At 38.1% G+C, this 24,043-nt stretch overlaps 1 protein-coding gene across 2 annotated transcripts in view; it reads right to left on the reverse strand.

The window, feature by feature from the left end:
• CHN1 (chimerin 1) overlaps window positions 1-23,322 on the reverse strand; it is a 202,800-nt gene extending 179,478 nt beyond the window's left edge. Inside the window, exons 1-2 of one of the 2 annotated variants that reach the window (XM_059928131.1) lie at window positions 23,092-23,322; window positions 22,765-22,961 (exon numbers count right to left, since the gene is read on the reverse strand). In XM_059928131.1, coding sequence (XP_059784114.1) covers window positions 22,765-22,783 — 19 coding nt within the window. In that variant the 5' untranslated portion in view covers window positions 22,784-22,961; window positions 23,092-23,322. The remainder of the gene's footprint in view (window positions 1-22,764; window positions 22,962-23,091) is intronic. The other variant, XM_059928133.1, reaches the window with a different exon arrangement.
• Window positions 23,323-24,043: the final 721 nt, after the last annotated feature.

Here is a 24,043-nt window from a genome sequence, read left to right on the forward strand (position 1 = left end):
CTAATTAAAATGACCAAGCCAATAAATTTGTTCACTTCTACATCACCTATTTCCTGCCTGTCACTTTTGTAAACATACCTGCCTTCGGCATTCGTCCACTTAAGAACTGTATCAGTCATATTTTAGTGCAAAAACATCATGAAAGACAGAAAAATAATGTCAATTATTTTTAAATTAGTAAAATAAGATGGTCCAGATTCTTGCTGCAAAATATGATGCCATGAAATCCATCCTGTTGAATGACTAACTGAATTTAAATACATTATTCCCTTTTTTCCTTAGACATATTGTTCATTGTCAACTTTTGAGGTTAGAAACTTCACCTAAGACATTAGCTGGCAAAGTTTTTCTGTAAGGAGTAAGTATTTTTTGCTTTACAAGCCAAACCACCTCTCTCAACTAGTTAACTCTGCCGTTATAGTGGGAAAGTAGCCATAGACAATATGTACATGAGGGGGCATGGCTTTCAATAAAACTTCACTTATGAAAACAGGCAGTAAGCCAGCTCACTGACCCTGGACCTATCATCATCTAATGATTTATATTGAGATTTCTTCTTCTGTATGATAAATTTAACTGTCATCATTAGAGTCTAGAGTGCTGTTATCTGTTCATCTTCTGATTTATCTAGTAATTGTGATATGTCTTCCTCTGTCAAAATAAAAAGATTTTGAAAAATCTTTGCCATTATAAGCTGAAAATAAAATATTCTAAACTTTCAACTGTGTTCAATGAAATGTGTGCAATGAAATTTTAATAAAACACAACTACAAAGGTAGTGTCTCTGAGCTTCTTTTATACCTTCTTGAAGATGATGCAATACTGTTACCTAACCAAACTTGGGTCCACTCTCCTGCCGCACACAGCAAAGCCACTCTACTGACACTGGGTTGTGGCGAAGGAAAGCACAGCGTTTATTGCAGGGCACCAAGCAAGGAGAACAGGCAGCTAGTGCTCAAAAGGCCCAAACTCCCCAGTGGCTTTCAGGGAAGGTTTTTTTTAAAGGCAATATTTGGGGTGAGGGTTGCTGCTTGTGGACTTTCTTCTGACTGGTTGGTGGTGAGGTTACAAGGTGATGTTTCCAGAATCCTAATCATCAACCTTCTGGTTCCAACCAGTCTGGGGTCTAGTGCTTGTGGTCAGCATGTAGTCACCATCCTCCACCTGGGTAGGAGTCTTAATCTCTGCAGAACAACTCAAAGGTATGTGTCAGATTGTTGTGTATACCCTTTGAGAAGGAACTAGGACTCTGCTTTTCCTTTGTTCCTGCATTCCATCACTTCTCTAATTAGTAATTGCTTCAGTCTGCTCGTTGGAACTCTGGGAAGGCCTAGGAGACTAAAGCCTTTTTCTACAAATAAGAAATGGGGGGACAAAGAGGGGCTTTTGTACCCAGGAGGGCCCTGCAGGGTCCTGCTCAGTTTCAATACTTTGGACAATGCAATAAGAAAACTGAAGGATGACAAAATGGAGATCATGTATTTCACAACTGCAGCATTATTCTGTTTTCTTATTGTTTTAGTTTTTTTTCTTTTAGCATAATTGGGAATAACTGATAAGTAATAATGAAATAATTCCCAGAATGATGAAGTGGCAAAACGCTTCAAGATACAGGAAAAGTAAGAACATAAAAATCCCTTAATGTACCTTAGATTTATAAAGAAACAAACTATATGATAATTGCAAGATACTGTTCTATTTAAAAAATTAGCTATCACAAAGTTAGAACTGCTCAAAAAAGAAATTAAAAAATCAATAGTGAGTAAAAAAGGACCCTCATGGTATATCTAGGGTTAAACATGCTATCAAATATCCCCAATTATGTGGAAAATGTCCTTTTGTTTTGTTTTGCTTTTTTGATGCAGGATGCAATTAAGGTTCATGCATCACCTTTGGTTGCCATCTCTCCTTAGTATTCTTTAACTGAGAACATTTCCTGCTCCTCTACCTTTTTAAAAAGCTTCCATGACAATGACATTAAAAAAAAAATCAGGAGAATTTTTCTTACAGAATTTCGACATTCTGTATTTCTGTGATTATTTCCCCATGACTCAGGTCAGGAACTGCTACATGATTTTCAAGTCCTTTGTTAAAAAGTTATTAAGAATTTCAACATGGCAACAGCGGAACATTAAACTGAAAGCAAGGTTCTTCTGACTGCAAATCCTGTGTGACCACATGGGTCACACACCCATGAAGCCAGCCTTGATTCAGATTAAACATTTCTGCAAGCCTACTACATAGATGATGATTCACACTTCCCACTGCACCACATGAGGACACATACCATTTTGTAAATGCTAATTCCAGGCTTCAAATACATCTCTAATTAGTGCTAGTTTATCATTACCTCTGGTTCTTCCTGCATTTGCCAAAATACAATAAAGAGTCTAGATTTCAAATATATCTCAAATAAATTCTAGCTAGTGGGAAATGTAGTTAATGATACACAATAATTTGAAACTGTTCCCAGCATACTATCTCCTATCCTTCCAGACTGGCTACAACAATAAAATGTTTTCAAAATATCCTGGAAATCAAAATGGTATGTAAACTTTTAGTGACTCCAGAGATGAAAATCTATATTACCATCAGATAAAATCTCATCTATTCATCCTCCCACCAAACATGTATCAAGTACCAACTATCAGTGGGACCTTGGACTACATTATATAGAAATAAACAGGCGTAAGACACTGTCCCTGTACTTGAGAATTCCATAGTTTAGGGCTGAAGAAAGACATTACAAAAATCATAAAGCAGTATGAGAAATGCTAGAATAGAGTTGCTAATGGATACCAGGAGAGCCAATTTCAAGCCCAGACTTTGCCATTTACTAAATTTTACGAACACCCACAGAACATTTCACAGAGGATTCAGTGGAGTTACAATGAAAGAGAAAGAGCTTTGGAAACAAAATTATTAAGTGATGTAGAAAAATGAGAGGTATTATTATCAACCATAATAACTTGTTCCTGATACACACAGTAATTATTTCATTTGATAAAATACTCATGAGCAATGGGAGGTTTTGTGGATTATAAGCTAAGTATTTATGTTAAAAGAAGGCAAGGTCAACCTAATAATATCACTCAAGCCAGAATCTCAGTCCTCCATTCCTTTTTTCCTACAGTCAACCCAGGAAACCTGTCTAGTGGCAGGCTCTGGCCACCTGTAGCCCAAGGGGTACAAAGCAACACTTAGGATGCACACAGGATTAACATGGCGCATCCTTTCACAGCAATTTTATGCCAAGATTTAAAATTCTGGAATTTTTGTATTACCAGCTGACTCACACTTTTCTCTGGGGATGGGGAAGTTATGCAAGCCCTAAGAGTAGAAATGCCTCTACACAAAAAAACAAAACTGGAACTGTTGGCTGTTATTAGCATAACATAACTTTTATGTTATTAGGGCATTATTCTTGTTGTCAAGTCTAAATACACTTAATAAAAGCTAAAGCTTTTTAGCTAATGCTCTGAGAAAAAGACAGGCTAGTAACACTGACCAACACAACTTCTGCAATCTTCATTTCACCCAGAAGGGAGAAACATCCAACATCAAGATTTAGAAGGAAAAAAAAGCTTTTACCCTAGGAACAAATGTTTGGTTTGTTTGCTTATTTACTCGATATGCAAAAAAAAAAGGCCACAACCCCCCACATATCAGTTAAATTTCCTGCTGCAGTTGCATTTGATCACATTTGTAAGCACTACATTTAGTTCTGTTTCTCTGACATTATGAGTCTCCATAACATAAAAATACCTGAAGTCGTGTTTTTTCCATGTGAAATTTTACAGCCTTTATTTATTATGATTTTAAAACTGTTTTCAAATGGGAGCATGCATCATTGGTTTAAAAGAAAAGGGTTGAATAATCAAGCTTAAAGTACATTGGAAAGTACAAATGACTTTAAAAAAAAGAAATTCACATGAGGTATACCTGGTTTCCTAAAAGTGATTAGGATGTTGTTTTTCCTCAACCACAACTAATGAATCAGTAACAATTAGCAGTCATCATCCAAAAAGCATATCATGTACTAAAATAATTATTTTTTTAATGGGTTAACTGTTGTGAACTAGAAAATGAACCTAAGCCTTTATATTTTTTATATAAGAAATGCCTGTAATGAAATTATCACTCTTGCAGTGATTTGTAATCATGTAAAATTTTAAGGAAAAGCCCCAAATATATTTTGCAACTAAACAGAAGACACTTCCTAGGTGGGAACAGTAAAGTAAGCAGCTCGACTTCAAACTAATTTGCAAATTGAAAAAGAGCTTAAAACTTCCATACAGGTTGGTTTGAGAATCACCTTGGAATGTGAAATTTGGCCAAATTTTGCACCTTGGATATAGGTTAATCCACATCCGGCAAGAGGAGGGACCCAATTGGAGAAAGGTGCCATCATCAAATGATATCTCTTAATGTGCTCTAAGATCTATTTAAGCAACTGACTGAGGAAGCTAATCTGGCTCTTTAACTTCAAGTTGGATAAGAATTCTAATAATTTGGTCTTTGTTCATATAATTATAATAATAACATCTATGTAGACATGTCATTTTGCAAAGTGATGATAAAGCAAGAGTTCTGAGATAAACTAAAAAATTCCACAGGCATATATCCAAGAGACTGGGCTAAAAAGAAGACAGGTAAAATTATGTGAAGGTCCTCAGCATCAAGGCCATAAAGCACCACAGAAGCTACTGTATCATTCACAGGACCATTATCTTTTGTCACTGAAAACATCCCTTTAACAAATATTTTCATATGACAAAGCAATTTAACTTCTCAGTAAGGTCACACCTACTGAAACTCCCACTAAGTGAAGTACAAGAACATTGCCCAGGCTATTCAGCATCCCTTCTATGACTGCCTGAACATATCTCCCAAAGTAATAAAAAAAAAATTCTTCCCATTTGTGTTAACGAATTTATAAGTCCGAACACTCCTTAATTCAACGCAGTTTTCCAAACGTGACATCTCAGTTCATCAGCACTCTGTCCATTAACTAAGGAAAGCAATAATAAATAATTTTTTCTGAGTTCAAAGAAATGCCATGCTTATGGTTATATCAGTTTATGACCCACAAATGCCCCCCAGCAATCCCTAACCCCACCTATTTATTCTCCTCTGCCTTTGGCAGCAAGTGTGAAAAACTAATGTGAGGTTGTGGTGCTGTAGGTCCCTTTTTCTGTTGGCAACAGCACATACCTTCATCTGTCATTGACATCTTTCAGCTATTTAAAATAGATAGTTATATACCAGGAAATACCATGTTCATTTTTTAAATTTATAATTTAAAATGCATTTTAAAAATACAGTGTTTCCCCACATACACAACTCCCTCCCCTTCTATGAGATTCAGAAGCATTTTACCGGGTTGAATTGGACTCTACTAAAGACTCTAGTATGAAAAAGCATTTCATCCTCACCACCAAAAAGAAAAAATGCTGTTAAAAAAAAAAAAAAAAACAGGCAAAATTAAATCTATAGTGTTAGACGTTGGAATAGTAATAAACTTTGGGGAGGCTGGAGGGGATAGCGATTAGGAAGGCTTCCAAAGGGGACTATCTAGGATGCTGGCAATGTTGTATTTCTTGACCTGAGTAGTCGTTACACGGGTATGTTCACTTTGTAATAATTCATCAAGCTTATGACACCTAAATTTTACTATTTTTATTTATTGATATTTGTGCATTTTACTTAAATATGCTTATGTATTGTACATTTTTCTGTATGTATATGACACTTCAAAATGAAAAATAATCCTTAGGGAATAAATAAATATGGCTCCTTACAGTTCCACAGTTATTAGGATAACGTCGGTAGTTCTACTGATCAAGTACAACTTGATCAGAGGGTGCAATGATTATCTCAAATAGTGTTTGTCATGGGCCAAAAAATCTCAGGGACAAAAATCTCAAATTTAACAGGCCACTGTTAGAGATCAGAAGAAGAAATGAGTAAATTGTATCTAAGTCTAAATCAAGCTTTAGAATTCATGTATTCTAGAAACAAAAAAAAAGTCAGTCAACCAACTGAAAAGACAAATCCTTTCCTTGACAATTATATCCATGTCTACATTTTCTAAAGATGTGATGGGAAAGACCCACAAAGAACACATTTCAGTTTGAGCTATTTCATTTTCACTTGGTCTCAAATGTGGACTGTGAATTTAAAGACATAAAGAAAGGAATTTTATTGCTTGATTTTTTTTCAGAACTTTTTTAGAATTCTAGGGAAAAACCTGGAAACAGGCACACTTGAAAGCACAATCTTCATTTTATCAATGGAAAAACAATCTAAGCACTTTAAAAATGAAATCTTAAGATCTCAGCATTCAAAGATGCCAATGGATGAATCAGCCCTGTGTGCTATGTGTACATCCCCTACATCTGTTCCCGTGTTACATTTCTCTGACCAGCGTTTCTCAGGAAGTCCCTTAGCTCAGAAACTAATTTAGCTTAGATTCAATGTTTACGTAAATTCAATGAAAACTACTGAACTTTAAAGAGATTGTGTTATATAAGCCTTTTTAAAGGCGATCCTGTGCAAAACAGTATGATGTAAATGATGGCAACTTGAAACCGAACACTGAAGCCTTGATATAGGAAAGGGAAAGCTGACAAAGGAATGGTCTCAACGTGCAGCCTACCCACGGAACACAGTCATTATGCAAGCTTAGCAGCCAGCATGTACGGTAATTGTTTCTGAAAAGAAACCCTTAGTGATTCTTTCTCCATATATGCAAGATTCTTTTTCCACAAACCTTCATAAGAATGGTGAAAAATGACTACTTTCCCAATCATCTAAAATATTTGATTGTAAGCTTTAATTTAGATTTTCCAAGTTTGACTTCGTTTTCAACAGAAAATTCCTTTTACTGTTCTTATTTCATGACAGGCCTTTGATCCTACTGACCACTCTTTTGATTCTATTGACTACTTTTATGATGAGGCTAAGAAAAATCAGACTTATGGAATGCTACAGACCTAAACCTAATTTGCTCTAAATTTTACTGGATATACTTTCTTGTCTTAAGTTTTTTATGAATATAGCTCTTTTCTTTGAAATTATGCACAGGATTTCACAAAACAATAAACAAATATAAAACTTTCCTTACCAACCCCAACATAATTTTAATATGATTCCCTTCCCTAATAATGTTAATGTAAACAGTAAACATGTAAAACAGTATTAATTAAATGCTAAAGGCACAAGAGTAAAAATGAAGCCTAATGTAATCCATATTATGACTGGGTGGGTTCCTGTTACCCTTCATTACTGTTCCACTTATTAAATCTCATTCATAATTAGAAATTCTAAACTATATTCCAACTACACCTTCCTGTTTATTTTAGAACAATTACTACTGGCCAGGTCCTTACAAACATCAATCGTTTAAGATATCTAGAAACTATGCATGCATATAGACTAGATGTCTCACAAATCACATATTAAAGAATCACATATTCTTTAAAAATAGGTGTGAATAAAAATAGAGGTGAATGGAGTGAATGGAGGCAGCCCTTGTATTATACAGATCCCAGTGTGTTTTCAAAATAACCTTAAACTCTTTAGCAAAGACTCTTAGTGCCGATATTAGAAATGAGCACTTTCCAAAACGTTAAATTGAAGCTCATCAATTTTAAGGAGTCAAGCTTTCTGGAAATCTAAGCTTTAGCATTTAAAATACATTAATATTTAGATATTCCTTCTTAAATTATTGCCAAATTTCCTTAAGGTAAGGAAAAACCGAGGAAACAGGTTGGCAAGCGCCATCTTGTGGACTCCCTAGAAAATGTTTTCACTCTATTCATCAGTACAGTTCCAGAAGCAAATCATTCTAATATTCAATACAATGTTCTTAATATTCAAAATGTTACTTTAACTTAAATCAAACTATTCAGTTTTCCAGGGCCCAAATACCAATAACTGTAATGAAGTACATCTGTGAATTTATGATCCTTCTTCTAAAGCACTTGGAATATTTATAGCCAAACCATCACATCTGCTCTTAAGAGCATCCTCAGGAGTTAGGCTGGAAAGATATATTATGCAATTATGAAGCTTGAGAATCTTATATACCAAAGGAATTTTAAGAGCATTTAGTCAGTGGAGAAGTTAGAATATTTCTCCTAATTTTGTAATGTAGCAAACAGTCTTAGGATAGTACCTTGCAAAATAGAGGCCTTTTGTTGTTTATAAAAACTAAATCGCAAAAGTTAACAAGAGTTCTAAAGTTTAGTGGAACTAATAAATAGATACATTCATAGATCCGCTGTGTGTGTGTCTTATAAGCAAAAATTTACAAGTTGAGTTAGGAGTCAAGGTACATAGTATGTGAAGATGCCCCAGAGTCAGGCTCATATGATCCTCTTTAGACTTTAGAAACAGCATCGTTTTATTTTTTCATATAATATTAAAGATGAAATATTAATATTCTAAATTTACATACTGGCCTAGAGTTGCCTCACCACCAACCCCAAAATATGTTTTCTTTGGCCCACCACAATGACTTTTTTCTTATTAGAGTTTTATAAATGACTATTTACAACATAACTACCATAATATTTTTAGTTGCCTTGTGACAATATGATAGATAACATTATTTCTATAGCAGCTTTCTCAGGAGCTATGAATCTTTTTATAATAAGGCACTGGAAAATAAAATGTGAAGACTATTAAATTTCATCTTTGGTTTGCTTTCTTTAGAAAAGAGTATGTAAAATGATAGTACAGTGTTAAATATACCAGTTCATGCAAGTTTTCAGCATTAACAGTGTATTTTTATAATTAGGAAAAAGTTTCAGATGGATATAACTTAAGGAAATAGATCAGAAATATAGAACATGAGAGTTTAAAGTGGTAGACTTCACTCATTTCAGTTTATATTACCATTTCTAAGTCTGCCTTAAAATCATAACGTAAGTTTGAAAAAGTGCTGATTGAAAGAATTTATTATTAAAAGTGGCTGCATTTTCTCAATTAAAAAAAAATTAGATATTATAAATTCTTGATCTCTCAATCTAGGGACTATTAATTAAATGGAGCTTAATTATATTTCCATAAGCCTTCTGTTTAAATTTTAAAATAAATAAAAATTGTACCTTGCCATCTAATTATGGCGGCTGAAAATACATAGTAAGCAGCATATTAAAAGTGCCCATTTTGAGCAGAGTTCCCTGTGCTATACAGTAGGTCCTTGCTGGTTATCTATTTTAAATACAGCAGTGTGTACATGTCAATCCCAAACTCCCAATCTATCCCTCTGCTCAGTACTCTGTAATAACCTAAATGGGAAAAGAATTTGAAAAAGAATAGATACATGTATATGTATATGTGAATCACTCTGCTGTATACCTGGAACTAACACAACATTGTTAATCAACTAACTATACTTCAATATAAAATAAAATTTTTTTTAATTTATTTCATCAAAGAGTTGTAGTTTGCATTGCAAGATCTCTCTCATTCCCTGGTTAAAAAAAAATGCCTATTTATTTTAAATGTAACGTTACTAATGAAAAAACTACTTGGGACAGATCTTTTGCAAATTATCTAACATTAATACACGTAGCATACATTAATGTTCCTTCTTCTCCTGGTAACGGAAAATAGCTTATTACAGGACCTGAAAACGTTGGATATTTTCTGTAGAGACTTTTATTAACTTTTGATAAAGTGAAAATTACTTCAAAATATCATTTTTAAGTTTTCAAATGCCTCTGTTTTCCCTAAGGTCAATTATGATAACTGAAAAACAAGATGAAAGGAGAAAAGTTTTGATTAGAGGAGTGAAGTCAAAAGGCACCTGGAGCTGAATGAGGTCTCACCCCAGAGAAACAAGGGATCTGCGTGTGCAACCACTGCTCCTTCCCTCCCATCCTTCCCCAAGTTGTGTGAAAGACTGAGAAAAAAGAGAGAGCACGAGCTCCTCTGTCTGGAGAGACGTAGAACAGCAGGTGGGGCAGGGGCGGCCCAAGAAAGAGGCTCTTGTCTCTCCAGAGAACTGCAGAGCCATCTGTCTGGAAAATTCAGGATGACAGGCCTCTTAAGTATTCTGCAAGTCTCCCTACTGTAGAGCAACGTCTGCTTCCTCCTTTCTTTTTATTACTGTATGATTAATCCATCTTGTTCTTTTTTCTTGTTCTTTAGAAATAATTTATCCTTTTAAGTTCAACTAAAAGAGTGAAATGACAAGTTGAGAATCATTTCTTATTCAAAGAATATAACTTAAAAGTCTCTGGTTCACTTTTAAACGTTATGAAGAAGAAAAAACACATGAACTTTGCTTTTATGGCTCTCATCTTTAACTACATACTTTGCACACATATATAATGAGCATTTTTATAACATCTAAACCTGAGAATACTAACAAATGTCATCCAAAGACTTAAATAGGTAGGATCACCAAAAGCAACTTATAGGAGTGGCAAAATCATTTTCATAAAAAAATTTTTCACAATTAAATGAAGTATTACTGTCAATACATGAAATGTCCTATAAACCACAGACTTCATCTTTCTTTTTGGGTTTCAGCACATTCTGAAAAACAATCACTAGCATTAGCTTTTTGGTCCACTGCTTAGTGACTTCTATTCAGCAACTTTAGAAACCCTTAATAAGCTAGTTTCCAAATGGCGGACTAATATACAAATGTCCTATGAATTTGGCTAACCCACCGAGTCCTGAAAGGGAGCTTGAACAAGGTAGGGCTCTTCACCATCTCCTTGCTAATGGCCTGAGAAAGTCTAAAAGAGCAGAGAACATATATGAAACCAGGAGAACCCATCATTTCTCTTACTTTTAGCACGGTCTCTCCACAAGGAGGGAGAGTATTCTGTTTTCAGGTGAATACTGGACACAATGCAACATTAAAGGGACCAGCAAAACAACCTAGATTAACAAGCCCTGTGTGTGTAGTATCTACTGTTTAGTGCCCCTTCTCCAGGATTAAGAGGATTTCTACAGAATAAAAAGCAGTATAAATTCAACCAGAATTTCACCAGAAACTTTTGGAAAAAGTCAAGCTAACAAAAGCAACCAATCACAAAATAAATGACATATCTGCCCTTGACATGCATCAATACTGCAGGAATATATGCATTTCTTCCTTTAAAGACTGAAAATAAGATCATCAGACAACAAAAACAATATATGAGAGATTCTGAGATATGCTTACTATTGTTAACTTGTTTAAAGTATTATAAAGTTATAGAAAAAATTAGAGAATGCTTTATATTTCTACCCTGGAAACTGTTCAACTATGGAAGTACTGTGGTTTAATAACTCTTTTATTCGCTTAAGTATTTTTTGAGCACCTGCTATGTGTGAAGCACTGTGCCAAGCAAGCATGGTAAGGAGTGCAGAAATGAGAATGACTCTTCCCTTATAGGAACCATTAGCCTAGAAAACATATGATAAAGATACATTACTACTGTGAAAGGAACACATTGACAAATGTCACAGGAGATTCATGGATAAAATGATAAAGAATTCAGAAGATGAAGGGATTCCTTCTGAATGGGTGGCAGGAGGCGGAGGGTATGGATTGCGGCACTGAAACGAAAGTCAGAGCAAGAGCTGGAAATAGAGAAAGGAATAGAACGGAAGCTACTGCAGAGATCAAGCTGCAAGAGTTAGCAGCTGATTGGGTACTAGAGGCAAGGGGAGGGAGGACAGAAGGACAAAAGCTAAGGATTTGGGGCTGGGAATGTGTGGAGTCAGAAGTGTCCACAGGAAATCCTGAGAGCGATTTGGAGGGCATGGAAGGGCAGAGCTGGAGATGGAGACTTGGGAATCGCCCACACAGTGCTCACTGCTGAAGCCTATATATTCCCAAGTGAGAAAGGAAGGTCCATTCCTGAAAAGCAGTAACAGTTAGGGGAGCAAACAAGAGAAAACTGAGGAACAGTGAAAGGGAAGAAAAGAATAGCTAGAGAATACAATGTTTGAAAGACGAGAAAAAAGTTTCAAGAAGAAAGAGGCAATCAAAAATAGCAAATAGTGCAACAAGATCAAACATGATCACTATGGAGAAGCCACTGTTTACTGGCTATGAATTGATAAAGCACTTCCAAACAGAAGCAGAATGGAGGCTCTTCTTGACCAAACTTTAGTTAGGCTCCTCTAAGCCCATTTCTAAAGGGCTCAACCTTCACCCCTGGCCTTGCCAAGCCTGCACTGCCCAGTTTTAGCAACAATTCTAAGTCACTTTAGAAAGAATCCCGCACCCTTGATACCTGATCCCTCCTGATACCTAATCAAATTCCTCGCCCCGGCCCTTGATATTTGACCACCTGGCCTGCCCTCAGCAAGAATCCTGTTATAGGTCAGTTTAACAAGAACTCCCCCTATCCTTGTCTCCTCTTAGTAATTTTCCATCCACTGATCACCCCCCCACCAATCTGCTCCTTGACTATAAATCCCCACTTGTTCTTATATTCGGAGTCAAGCCTGATCTCGCTCTCCTATTGTGATAGTCTTGAAGAAAGTCTTCCTTGTTGTTTCAACAAGTGTCAGAAAAGTTTTTCCTTTCACAGTGGTCAATCTTTTTTTCACTAGAGATTAATGACATTCACAAATGTCTCATAACCAATAATGATAAAATATGGTGGCCGGGAAGAGAGAGTGTAGAGGAGAAGGGTGGGGGGGTATACAGAATGCCATTTCAACAAACCTCTGGTAAGAAGAGGGCCACTAATAACTTAGGATGGCATGAGAGGGTTCTAACGCCCTCATACAGAATAGGAAAGCATGGCTGTAATCAGAGGGAAATGATCCAGGATTCAGGGGACAGGAAGGAACTAATGATACAAGACAGAGAAAAACGAATTCCCACACTTACTGTTTTTAACCCTCTTGCATTGTATCTTTTTGGAAACCACCTCAAATTCTTTCTGGAACAATGAGAGGTATTAATAAGTAATAAATAAAATTTTCCTTTTCTTTCCACTTAAAAATATGAATGCTGAAACTGTTGCTTATATCTGCTCTTCTAATGAATATACGAAAAGTAATAGGAACGCTCATGTAGCACACAAATTTATTATTATGAGAGAAGGATTATATTGTTTTTATTTCTGACTTCTAAAAGGTTAAGTTAGCCATTTTCATACTGAATTCCTATTCAATTTGATTATGTTCGCTACTGTGAGGGTAAAGCACGAACAAAGCAAGCTACTTTATGTGCAATTCCTTTGTACTATTGAAATGAAAAGGAACAATAGTTTAATGAAGCGGAATTTGTTATCTAATTATACCAAATAATTTAGAAACATCTGCGGATGCTTAGTAATACTATATTTAAACCTCAAAGAATCTGCTCCCAGAGAGATTTCCATTTTATTCAAGCCTTTGCGAGCTTCCAGTTGGGGATTCCATATTAGAGTACGGAACCAAGGGATGGTATGATGGCACATTTACCGAATTTTTTTAAAAATGAAGAAATGAACAAAAAAATAATGAAAAATAGAGAGTGTGTATCATATGGATTTGGGCCTTAAAATTAACTTCCAAATTTAAGGAATACAGTAGACTACTGTAACATCATACATTCATTCAAACCTTTATTGTTTAGCTATTGAGTGGCTGCATCACAGTGGCAGTTGTTAAGGACAGAAAGAAATCCACAGCTTTCCCATTAAGGAACTTCACCTAATGGGGAAGATAGGACAATATAAACTAACCATTATATCACCACATGAAAAGTGGCAGGGCAGAGACATATATACAGCACTATGGAGGCAGAAAAGGTGTAACTAACTCACAAAGACCACACAGAAGAGATGACTATTCAAGCTGAGTTTTGCGAGATGTGTAGAGGGGGAGTGGGGCAAAGAAGGGCTTGAGCAATGATGCCAAAGCCACGTTGGGTACAATCCCTTCTGAAACTTCAAGCCCTTCAGCATGCCTGAAGCACAGACCCTGAGGAGGGGATAAGATATGAGGCCAAATAGGTAAGCAGCAGTCCTATCTTTTTTTTTTTTTTTTTTTGGCCTCACTGAGTGGCTTGTGGTTGGGATTGAACGCAGGCCACTGGAGTGAAAGCCCGGAATCCTAACCGCTAGGCCACCAGGGAACTCCCAGCAGCAGTCCTATCTTGCCAGCCTTATATACAAACTAGGGAATTTGGACTTAATGGTGATGGGGACTCGCTGGAGGATTTCAGGTAGGGAAGTGAATTGTTAGACTAATAAATTTCTAAGAGGCAGGTTTGAGTTTCCAATTATGGACACTAATACAATAAGCAAGAATAACCCAAAATAATAAAGGAAGAAAAAAGATAAGTGTTTAAACTGATTCAAGGTTGTTCACAGGATAAGTGTATAGAGTGACAGTCCACTGTTACATGTTTATTCTTCGCTCGTTCACTTATTCACTCAATAAATTTGGATTGAGCACCTACTATGTGCCAGCCATTGAGCTCACAGTCCTTGATATACTTTAAGTGTCACGAGGGCTGAGGCTAGATCTGACTATATTCTGGATTACCTCCCAAAAGAGAAGTCAGCCTTGGCCAGTGTATTTTTTACATTTTCAGAGTGCACTAGAAAGTACCAAGTGCCCAGCACTATCAGAAATCTATCTGCTCTTCCCTGTACCTCCCTGAACCAGAGCTCTACCAGAGCATTCTCAGACAAAGTCTACAGTGGCATGTGACATGTATTTAGCCACACATACAAACAGAAATATTGCAGAGCCACTTTTTCAAGTGGGTCAACAGACTTGTGAAAAAAACAGAGAAACTCTGTTGGTCTTGGATCTTTGCTAATAGTTATCATAATAATATCAGTAACAATATTAGCTACTATGTATCTTCAACCACCTTGTTAAGGGAATTAATAGCCCCTGTTTACATATAAGGAAAATGAGACTAGGATTTACAGCTGACACTTGGCAGAGAAAGGACTAAACGTAGCTCTCTTACTCCAATATCTAAGCCCTCTCCTCTGCACTTCATGCTATGCAAGTATCCTCCACGAGCTTCCCATCTCACTCCGAGTAAAATCTGAAGTCCTAACCGTGCTTTACGGTCAGGGCCCTACATAATCTGTGACCCCCAACACTCCTCCCCCAGGTGTCTCTTTGCCTTCACCTCCTAGCACTTCCCCGGCTCACTCTGCTCCAGCCACGTTGCCCTTCTCCCTGTTTCTCAAAACTGCTGAGCAGCTCTATTTACAATAGCCAGGACACGGAAGCAACCTAAGTGTCCATCGACAGATGAATGGATAAAGAAGATGTGGCACATATATACAGTGGAATATTAGCCATAAAAAGAAACGAAATTGAGATATTTGTAGTGAGGTGGATGGGCCTAGAGTCTGTCATACAGAGTGAAGTAAGTCAGAAAGAGAAAAACAAATACCGTATGCTAACACATACATATGGAATCTAAGAAAAAAAAAAAAAGGTCATGAAGAACCTAGGGGTAAGACGGGAATAAAGACACAGACCTACTAGAGAATGGACTTGAGGATATGGGGAGGGGGAAGGGTAAGCTGGGACAAAGTGAGAGAGTGGCATGGACATATATACACTACCAAACGTAAAATAGATATAGCTAGTGGGAAGCAACCGCATAGCACAGGGAGATCAGCTCGGTGCTTTGTGACCACCTAGATGGGTGGGATAGGGAGGGTGGGAGGGAGGGAGACGCAAGAGGGAAGAGATATGGGAACATATGTATATGTATAACTGATTCACTTTGTTATAAAGCAGAAACTAACACACCATTGTAAAGCAATTATACTCCAATAAAGATGTTAAAAAAAAAAAAAAAAAAAACTGCTGAGCACATCCCTGCCTTAAAGCCTGTTCCACGAGGTGATTCCCCATTTTCACAGGACTCTTTCCCTTACTTCCTTCTGGTCTCTGCTCAAAATCCACCTTTGCTGTGAGACCTTCCCTGCCCACTCTGCTGCATAGCTAGCCCCGTCCTCCTCACCCTGCTTCATTTTCCTTCACAGCATTAGCCCCCTGGCACATTACACATTTTTCTCTGTCACCATCCACTGCATAGATAAGTTCCTTGAGGACAGGAACTAATATATACCTGGCACATATTAGGCCCTCGATTCATCAAACAGATGAGTAAACAAATCACTAAACAGGAAAATACACCCCAGGCTACAGAGCTACTCCTCAGGAAAATTATGAAAGAGTAGGCTTCTTGTTTCTGCTTCCTTCTCCCACTCTATCATCCACTCCTCCCCCCTCACCCCAGATGTCCTGAGTTTTTATACTGCTTTGCTTATTACACCACCAACAACAACACAGGTCCCTCTTAGTAATGCCCCACCCTCCAAACAAAAACTTCCACCACTTTCTTTTCTCTTACAGTGTAGCACCCTCGGTCAAAACACTTGTTTGTCTTACTACTTTAAGATCTTCAGTCCATAAATTAAAATTGTTCTTCCATGCTATATGAAGATAAGTATCTATATTTAGCATGTTATTCTTTACAGGTAATACGCTAAAAAATCATGCTTTAATTTTAATATAATGGTGTAAAATTCATTTGCCATAAAAGGCCTGCAGGGGAAACATTTCAGTCAGGCAGATGTTTACATAACCCTCAAATGGACATCTACCCACATACCTGTTGTCTGTCCCCCCCTATTACAGGATACTTCAAATCCTAAAATCATCTCTGACAAAGTAATCTCACAGCCCTTAAGGAGCTGAAAAACAACATTCTGTATAAAAAGTACAAGACAGAAAGAATAAAGGCTGAAGCTATGTGTTAATCGCAGAAATGGGAAAATCAGGAAAGATTAGCAGTTTAAAGAGGACGCATTCCGTTTTTGAAATGTCAAGTTTGTGGTCATAAAAATCTATTCCAGTGGAGATAATATGTTTCTTGGACAACATCCTTTTTCTGCTTGCTTTACACCGTGAAATATACAAGGTCCAATGAAATCCAAAGGTAAAAAGTCCCAGTGGAAAGGGAAAGGAACCACTTTCAGCACAGCTGGATGAAATACAATGAGGTGGTCCCACGCCACCAAGCTGCTGGCGGCAGGCCTGGCCTGACTCATCTTCCCTTCTCCCCCAAACTACTCCATTGTCTGGCAGTAAGTCTTTCCAAGAAGTGCTTGCTTTTCTAAATTTAAAACAACCATTCAAAACAGGTAGGGGTATCTTAACGTATCAATTTTTAAGTTTGTTTTTTGTTCTTTGGGGAATAAAAGAAAAAAAAAAAAAACTTTCTAAAAACATGGAGAGTTCTAAAGCTTCCTGTATGTAAAACCACTCTTTTAAAAATAGTATTTTCTGAATGAAGTTTTTTCTATTTGCAATCCATGGTGTCTGGCTCTTTTAATCTAACGGTTTGGCATCAGACATTATTTTATGGTTTTGAATATAATACAGAAAGTCACAAGAGAAGCATTAATTCAATTTGGCAAGTATCTTTTGACTTCCTAATGTGTGCAAGATTCTGTGCAAAAGAAGGTGCTGGAACAAAAGTGATCAGCTTATATCCTGAACAAATTAGCTGTTACTCAACAACAATAACAACAACAAATTAAAAATAAATAAAAATAAAAATAGTATTTTCTGTTTTTACAGTTTAAGTGAAGTAAATTTTCCTTCTATTCAATCTGATTTCCTACCCTCCCCCCATGATTTTATTAATACAATCTTATATTGAGATGAAATCACATACCATAAAATTCACCCTTTTAGAGTACACAAAGCAGTGGTTTTAGTATATTCACAAAGTACTCATCCTGCTTTTTAAATATAAGGAGCTAAATTAGGAATGTATATTTGTAACTTTATTTTATCAGACATGATTCTTTTTTTAATATCAGTTTTCAATATAAAATATGGTTACATCATTCTGCTTTCTTAGTTTTTCCTACTCTGTTTTTTAAGTACAGTAGGATAATATTAATAAATAAAAAAATCAAAGTTTATGGGAATCATTTTCTATGTAAGAATGACTTATGACCGGTAATTGGTTGCAAAGGCCAGACTCGAGAATTTGTCTTTCATCGGGTTTGCAAAGCAAGTTCAGTGACTTCATTTAGATTATATATTGCAGATAAAAAGTTCTTTAAAGGTGCTGTTACTGGCACTTTATAAGAGTGAGAAAACATCAATTACCCATATCAAAGGATATTATCATTACTAGAGGGACTTCTGAGAAAAGCTGCACACACCCCAGCCCCAGCAAGGAACTCTGTGTCACGGCTGCTCTCAAGATGAAGCAAACTGTTAATACTTAAGTTAAATCAATCTGGTGAAAAACATAGCTTACTATCCTTATGTCATTCCTTCAGAACTATTATTATATATATTATATTATATATAAAGCACAACCAAACAGTATTTTTCTGCCTAACTAATAATCTTAAGATTGCTTTAGATTAGTCTAAAACATGTATTCTCAATGGGGATAAGAATGCCCTCAAGGGAGCAAAACTTAGCTTCTGGGAGTCAAAAAACTTTACTCTTTTTATGCATAAAGCAGACAAACATACAGTCCATAAACAGAGTCTCATGGAGAAAACAATTAAGAAAAAATGTCTAAAAGCCTTCTTACAGAGGGTAATTTAAAAAAAAAGAAGGTTGAAAAATACTGATCTAAAAGAAACTGAAACTCTTCTTGAAAATATGTCAAATGTTTGTAATTACACATATCACTATCTTCTATCTTCAAAGATTAGAATGCTTATAGGATGGTTATTTGCAGGGACAGATGTGCCTCAAAAGACTGCATAACCAACATTCCTCTTACACTGTACACAGATGGTGACTAACAGAGTTGTAACAACTATAATTCTTTTATCTCTCTTACATAGTACCAAGTCTCCAAACATTAAAAGAAAAAATTTTAAGCTGAGATGTTAACTTTTTGACACCAGTTAAAGAAGGAATATGCACAAGTACTTAAATAAGGATGGTGATTTTAATGACAGCTGAAAAGATGAAACATTCTAAAAAAACTGGCTGGGCTCTCACCATCGGACCACCCTGCTGCTTAGGTAACTCCCTCTCATATTCCTTGATGAGCAATGTCTAAAAAATTAAAATGTCAGCAGAGAGTGTATTCAAGTGGGAGTTTCCTATAAAATTAGCTTTTTGTCAAATAAATCGTACTGAAAATATACAGTTGTCTTTTTAAAAATACATTTTAATGCCAGGACAGTCATGGAAATCAGAACATTTCCTAACTGTATCACAAAGAATACTCCTTTCCCATTTAACTGCTCCAAAGGATCTCTGCCAAGATGCCCATAGGCAGGTGTGTCAGGATAGTGAAAGATGCCAAAAAGAGCAGCATAATGAAAGGTTTCCATGGCAGGAGAAGAGTGTGAGGAAAGAATGTAAGAAATTACAGTGTAATCCTAAATATTAGAAGTGATCTATGGCAGTGATGATGGTGAATAAATGGTAAGAAGAAAAAAAGGCGGGGAGCAGGGGCAATGTCAGAGCCAATTCTACCCAGGTAGAGAAGAGAGTTATTCAGGTTTAGCTAGCCTAGCTGAAGTGCAACTGAGTTCCCAAACTCATCAGTTGGCCGGGCTATAAACCAGAGCTCCGTTTAGCTATAAATGACAGGAATTCCTGCCAAGGGATGACCTGACAGGATGCTTTTTCCTCAGCTCTGGCAGTGGTTACTTTGGGGAGGCTTAGGTAGAAACTCTATGGAGCTCTGACCTTGATGGCTGAAAAGTCACACCTGTCTAGTTTCTTGTTCCTACCTTCTCTTCACCATCTCTTAGAACTTTATATCATTGTTCCTCGGTTCTAGGTTGGTTATTAAGAAGGGATATGAGGTACTTCTGACTAAGACCAATTATTTAAATAGTACTATCTAAAATAAAATCTATTTCTTCTAACCCTTGCGGACTGCTCTTAACATATTCAAAAAGCTATTTTGAACTGGGCAAGTTTGAGCAAATCTAGTATTTATCATTAATATAATAGTCCTTAAACTTGAATGTGCCTTAGAATCACAGGGGAGTTCCTTTAAAATCCCCTTCCTCTAAAAATGCAGATTCGTGCTTGCTTCAGCAGCACATATACTAAAATTGGAACGACACAGAGATGTTCATTGCTGCTCTATTTATGATAGCCAGGACATGGAAGCAACCTAAGTGTCCATCGACAGATGAATGGATAAAGAAGATGTGGCACATATATACAATGGAATATTACTCAGCCATAAAAAGAAATGAAATTGAGTTATTTGTAGGGAGGTGGATGGACCTAGAGTCTGTCATACAGAGTGAAGTAAGTCAGAAAGAGAAAAACAAATACCGTGTGCTAACACATATATAAGGAATCTAAAAAAAAAAAAAAAGTTATGAAGAACCTAGGGGCAAGATAGGAATAAAGACGCAGACGTACAGAATGGACTTGAGGACACGGGGAGGGGGGAGGGTAAGCTGGGACGAAGTGAGAGAGTGGCATGGACATATATACACTACCAAATGTAAAATAGATAGCTAGTGGGAAGCAGCCGCATAGCACAGGGAGATCAGCTCAGTGCCTTGTGACCACCTAGAGGGGTGGGATAGGGAGGGTGGGAGGGAGACGCAAGAGGTAAGAGATATGGGGATATATGTATATGTATAGCTGATTCACTTTGTTATACAGCAGCAACTAATACACCATTGTAAAGCAATTACCCTCCAATAAAGATGTTAAAATAAATAAAAAATAAATAAAAATAATAAAAATAAAAATGCAGATTCTGTGGGTCTCTGGGCAAAGGAATCGACATTTTTAACCGACATCTCAGATGACTGATGAGTGGTGTGCAGCCACACTCTTGACATCAACTGCTGCTCTATCGTTACTGAGAAAATAGCCTCTGCACACAGATATACTTTGCTTTACAACAGAGAAATGTTCTTAAAAATTGTAACCAAATTGGATTTTGTAAACTAAATTCTATATTCCCACAAGATGACTTTAAAATTTTAAAGATGTTTTATTCATCCTGAGGGGTGGGAGTGGTTTCTTGTACCTTCTTCTAGAGGTCAAATTCCAAGCTCTTCCATTCCTCACCTCTACCTCAGTAGTTAAAGATTTAATAATTTAGGAATCCATTTAAAAGAGCCTCATCACGAAGAAGAAGAAAAAAAAAAAGGAAAAAAGGAAAGAGAAAAAAAAAAAAAAAAAAAAAAAAAGAGCCTCATCACATACCCCATGTCTCCCCAATTTATCTGTTTTATTCATCGAGAATGTCAGTCTTTTAAAAGTCGTTGATTCGTAAATCTTATCTTTCAAAACAAACCTTGAAAATGCAGACTATCTCTTCAGGAAGGAAAGTCAAAAATAGCTTTAAAGAGAATTTACTGCAGTAGATTTTACTACTATATATTAGCTACAACAATGTAAGATATATGCTTCTTCAAAAGAAAATATCAACTATGAGTAAAGCCATCATTTTTAACTTCTATACCAAAAGAAGTCCACACTTAAGGAAATGCTTCTACTAAGTAATGCATATTTGATACAAGGTACTGAAAAACAAGAGATTTTTATTATTTCTTTCAGAGAAAGAAGAAACATTTTTAAAACACTCATGGAGAACCACCAAATAAGAAATGTCATTTCTAGTACTGTGGGTATTTGGGCAAAGTAAGCATAATCCCAGACTGAAGATTGACAGACTATGTCCTAGGCTCAGTTTTGCCACAAAAGGGCCATGTGACCTTGGGAAATAACCTCTCCGGGTCTAAATTTAATTTGAAAAATAAGATTGTTAACTAAAAGTAATTCTTTGATTTCAGCAGATTAATTCACTCTGAAGTATTTACATCAAAAAGCATTGTGGTATGTGATGCCTGTAACGTGCTTGATCAAATGACATTATTAAAATGTAACTGGAAACTTGATATTGTGAGTAACTCACTAAGACTGTCCTTGTAGCTATCAGGTATGTATCACTGGACTTTCCTCCTTTGAAAAACTGAATACTTTGACCATCTAAATTTTCACATATTGAGTTTTCTTAAAGCAAGGTACGTAAGTACCACAGTCTGTTTCTGTAAAAGAAAATAAAGTATTTTTTCAGTCCTTCTTTCCAACCCATTGTCATTACAGACTCTGGGGAAAAACAAAACAAAACAAAAAAACCTTTAAGTCTTAACCACTGAAATAATGTTACAGTAATTACACCACAGAAATAACACTTTTGTAAAATACTCAAAGATATTCACCTGAGACTACTTACCTTCAGTACCAACTTTCTTCTGTCTACTCTATTTGTTAGAGCAACATTTTCAATTTTAGCAAATATTAAAATAAATTCACCACTCATTCTTGTTTCCAAAGGAATATACCGAGTCCAAAAAATTACCCCCAAATCCAACAGGAATCAACACAGGCATCTGACAATTCCAGGGAGGTTGGGATGCACAGACATCTTGTTCAAAATGAATAAACTTTCCAGGACCTTTATTTACCGACTTGAGAAACATAGGTTTGGAAACAACCAGCTAACTTCGCTCCCAAGTTGACATCTTCGAGAATCCTCCGTTTACAAAACACCCAGGACCTCAGAGCCTCCCTGCCCAGAATTGGCAAGGGGAGCACACGCCCATCGGCCCTGCCTGGAGAGGAAACAATGGGAGAGGCGCGAGGGAGCGAGCCCGGGGCCCCGAGCGGCCCAAGTCCGCGGCCCCGGCCCGCGCCCGACACCGCCTGCGGCGTCCCCTCCCCAGGCGCCCCGGCCCCCGGCCCCGAGCCCCGCGGCGCGGCCCACCTGCGGCGGCGCGGCCAAAGGGCTGCACTTACCAAACAGGGTCAGGGCCATTGTAAAGGCGCTTGCCAACCGCTCGCCGCCGCCCGCCGGTCCACGCGCTCCTTCCAGGCCGGCCGGAGATCACCGCATCGGCCCGATGCGCTCACACCTCGGAGCGAGCGGGGAGTCGGAGGGGCGTGGTGGGGGCGCGGGCGCGCGAGGAGGCTGCAGGCCGGGAGGCAGGGCACCGCTGCAAGAAAAAGTTATTTACGCGTTATTGTCAGGCGCACCCGGACAAGGGGGGACCCGCTAGCCCTCGGCGAGCCGGCACTTGTCGCTGCCATTTGTGCACTACGCGGAGCGCGCGCGGGCGCCGGTACCTGCGAGGCGGGGAGGCTTGGCCGCGGCGCAATGGCAGGAGGAGAGGCGGCGCCGCAGTGGCGGCGGCGGCGGCGGCGGCGGCGGCGGCGGCGGCGGGGAGAGGAGCAGTCTCGCAGAGCCCCCGGCGGGGCGCGCTCACTCTGCATCCCGCGGCCTCGCAGACGCCATCTTGCGATAGCGTCTCCCACTGGATCTGCCGCCGCGCCTCCTCCCGTCTCCCCCTAGGGCGGCGTAGCCCTGTGCGTTCCCATGGCAACGAGCGCGCGCGGGCGCCGGGGGCGCGCGCCCCTCCTGCCCCGGGCCGCTGGGAGCCGCCTGGGCCGCCCGGGAGGCGGCCTCCTGGAGCCAGGGAGGGGCGGGGCAGTGTGCGTTTCAGCTGAAATCCCCGGTTTTTTCTTGAATGGGATTTGTGGAGACGCAGAGAGAAGCTGTTACTCGAAAGAAGAGTCACTGGAGGATGCTCCGTGAACACAAGGACCCAGCCAGGGTCATCTGGGGATCGGGTTCGTTTGAGGATATATCTCTCGCCCGGCGCCTCCGGGGTTAACCGAGAGTCTGGAGCCCTTGACGTGAAGCTATAGGACACCGGGAAGGGAGCCTAGAGTCGAACAGAAGCACTGAATGTTGCTTTCCTCTCCATTTGGACTTAGGAGTCACTAAGAGTAGTTCTGGTCAGATTGTCGTCGGTTAAAAAGCATCTGGGAATACCTAAAATCATTTGTTATAAGTGCTTAAACCTAATTTTCTTCTTTTTACTTTACACCTCTTTGATATTGCCTCAGGAAAAAAATCAACATTTCTCGCCGATTGGCACTTCTTTACCACAAAAGATTGTTCCCCTGAGCTTTTTGCATTTATCTGATAATCACTGGCAACATCCCTCTTTCTGTGATGTTCTCTGATCGCCTCTGTCCTTGCCTTAATTAACGAGAAGCCATATAACGCCTTGAG

Source organism: Balaenoptera ricei, chromosome 7 (genome assembly GCF_028023285.1).
Source record: "Balaenoptera ricei isolate mBalRic1 chromosome 7, mBalRic1.hap2, whole genome shotgun sequence".
Classification (NCBI taxonomy): Eukaryota; Metazoa; Chordata; class Mammalia; order Artiodactyla; family Balaenopteridae; genus Balaenoptera; species Balaenoptera ricei.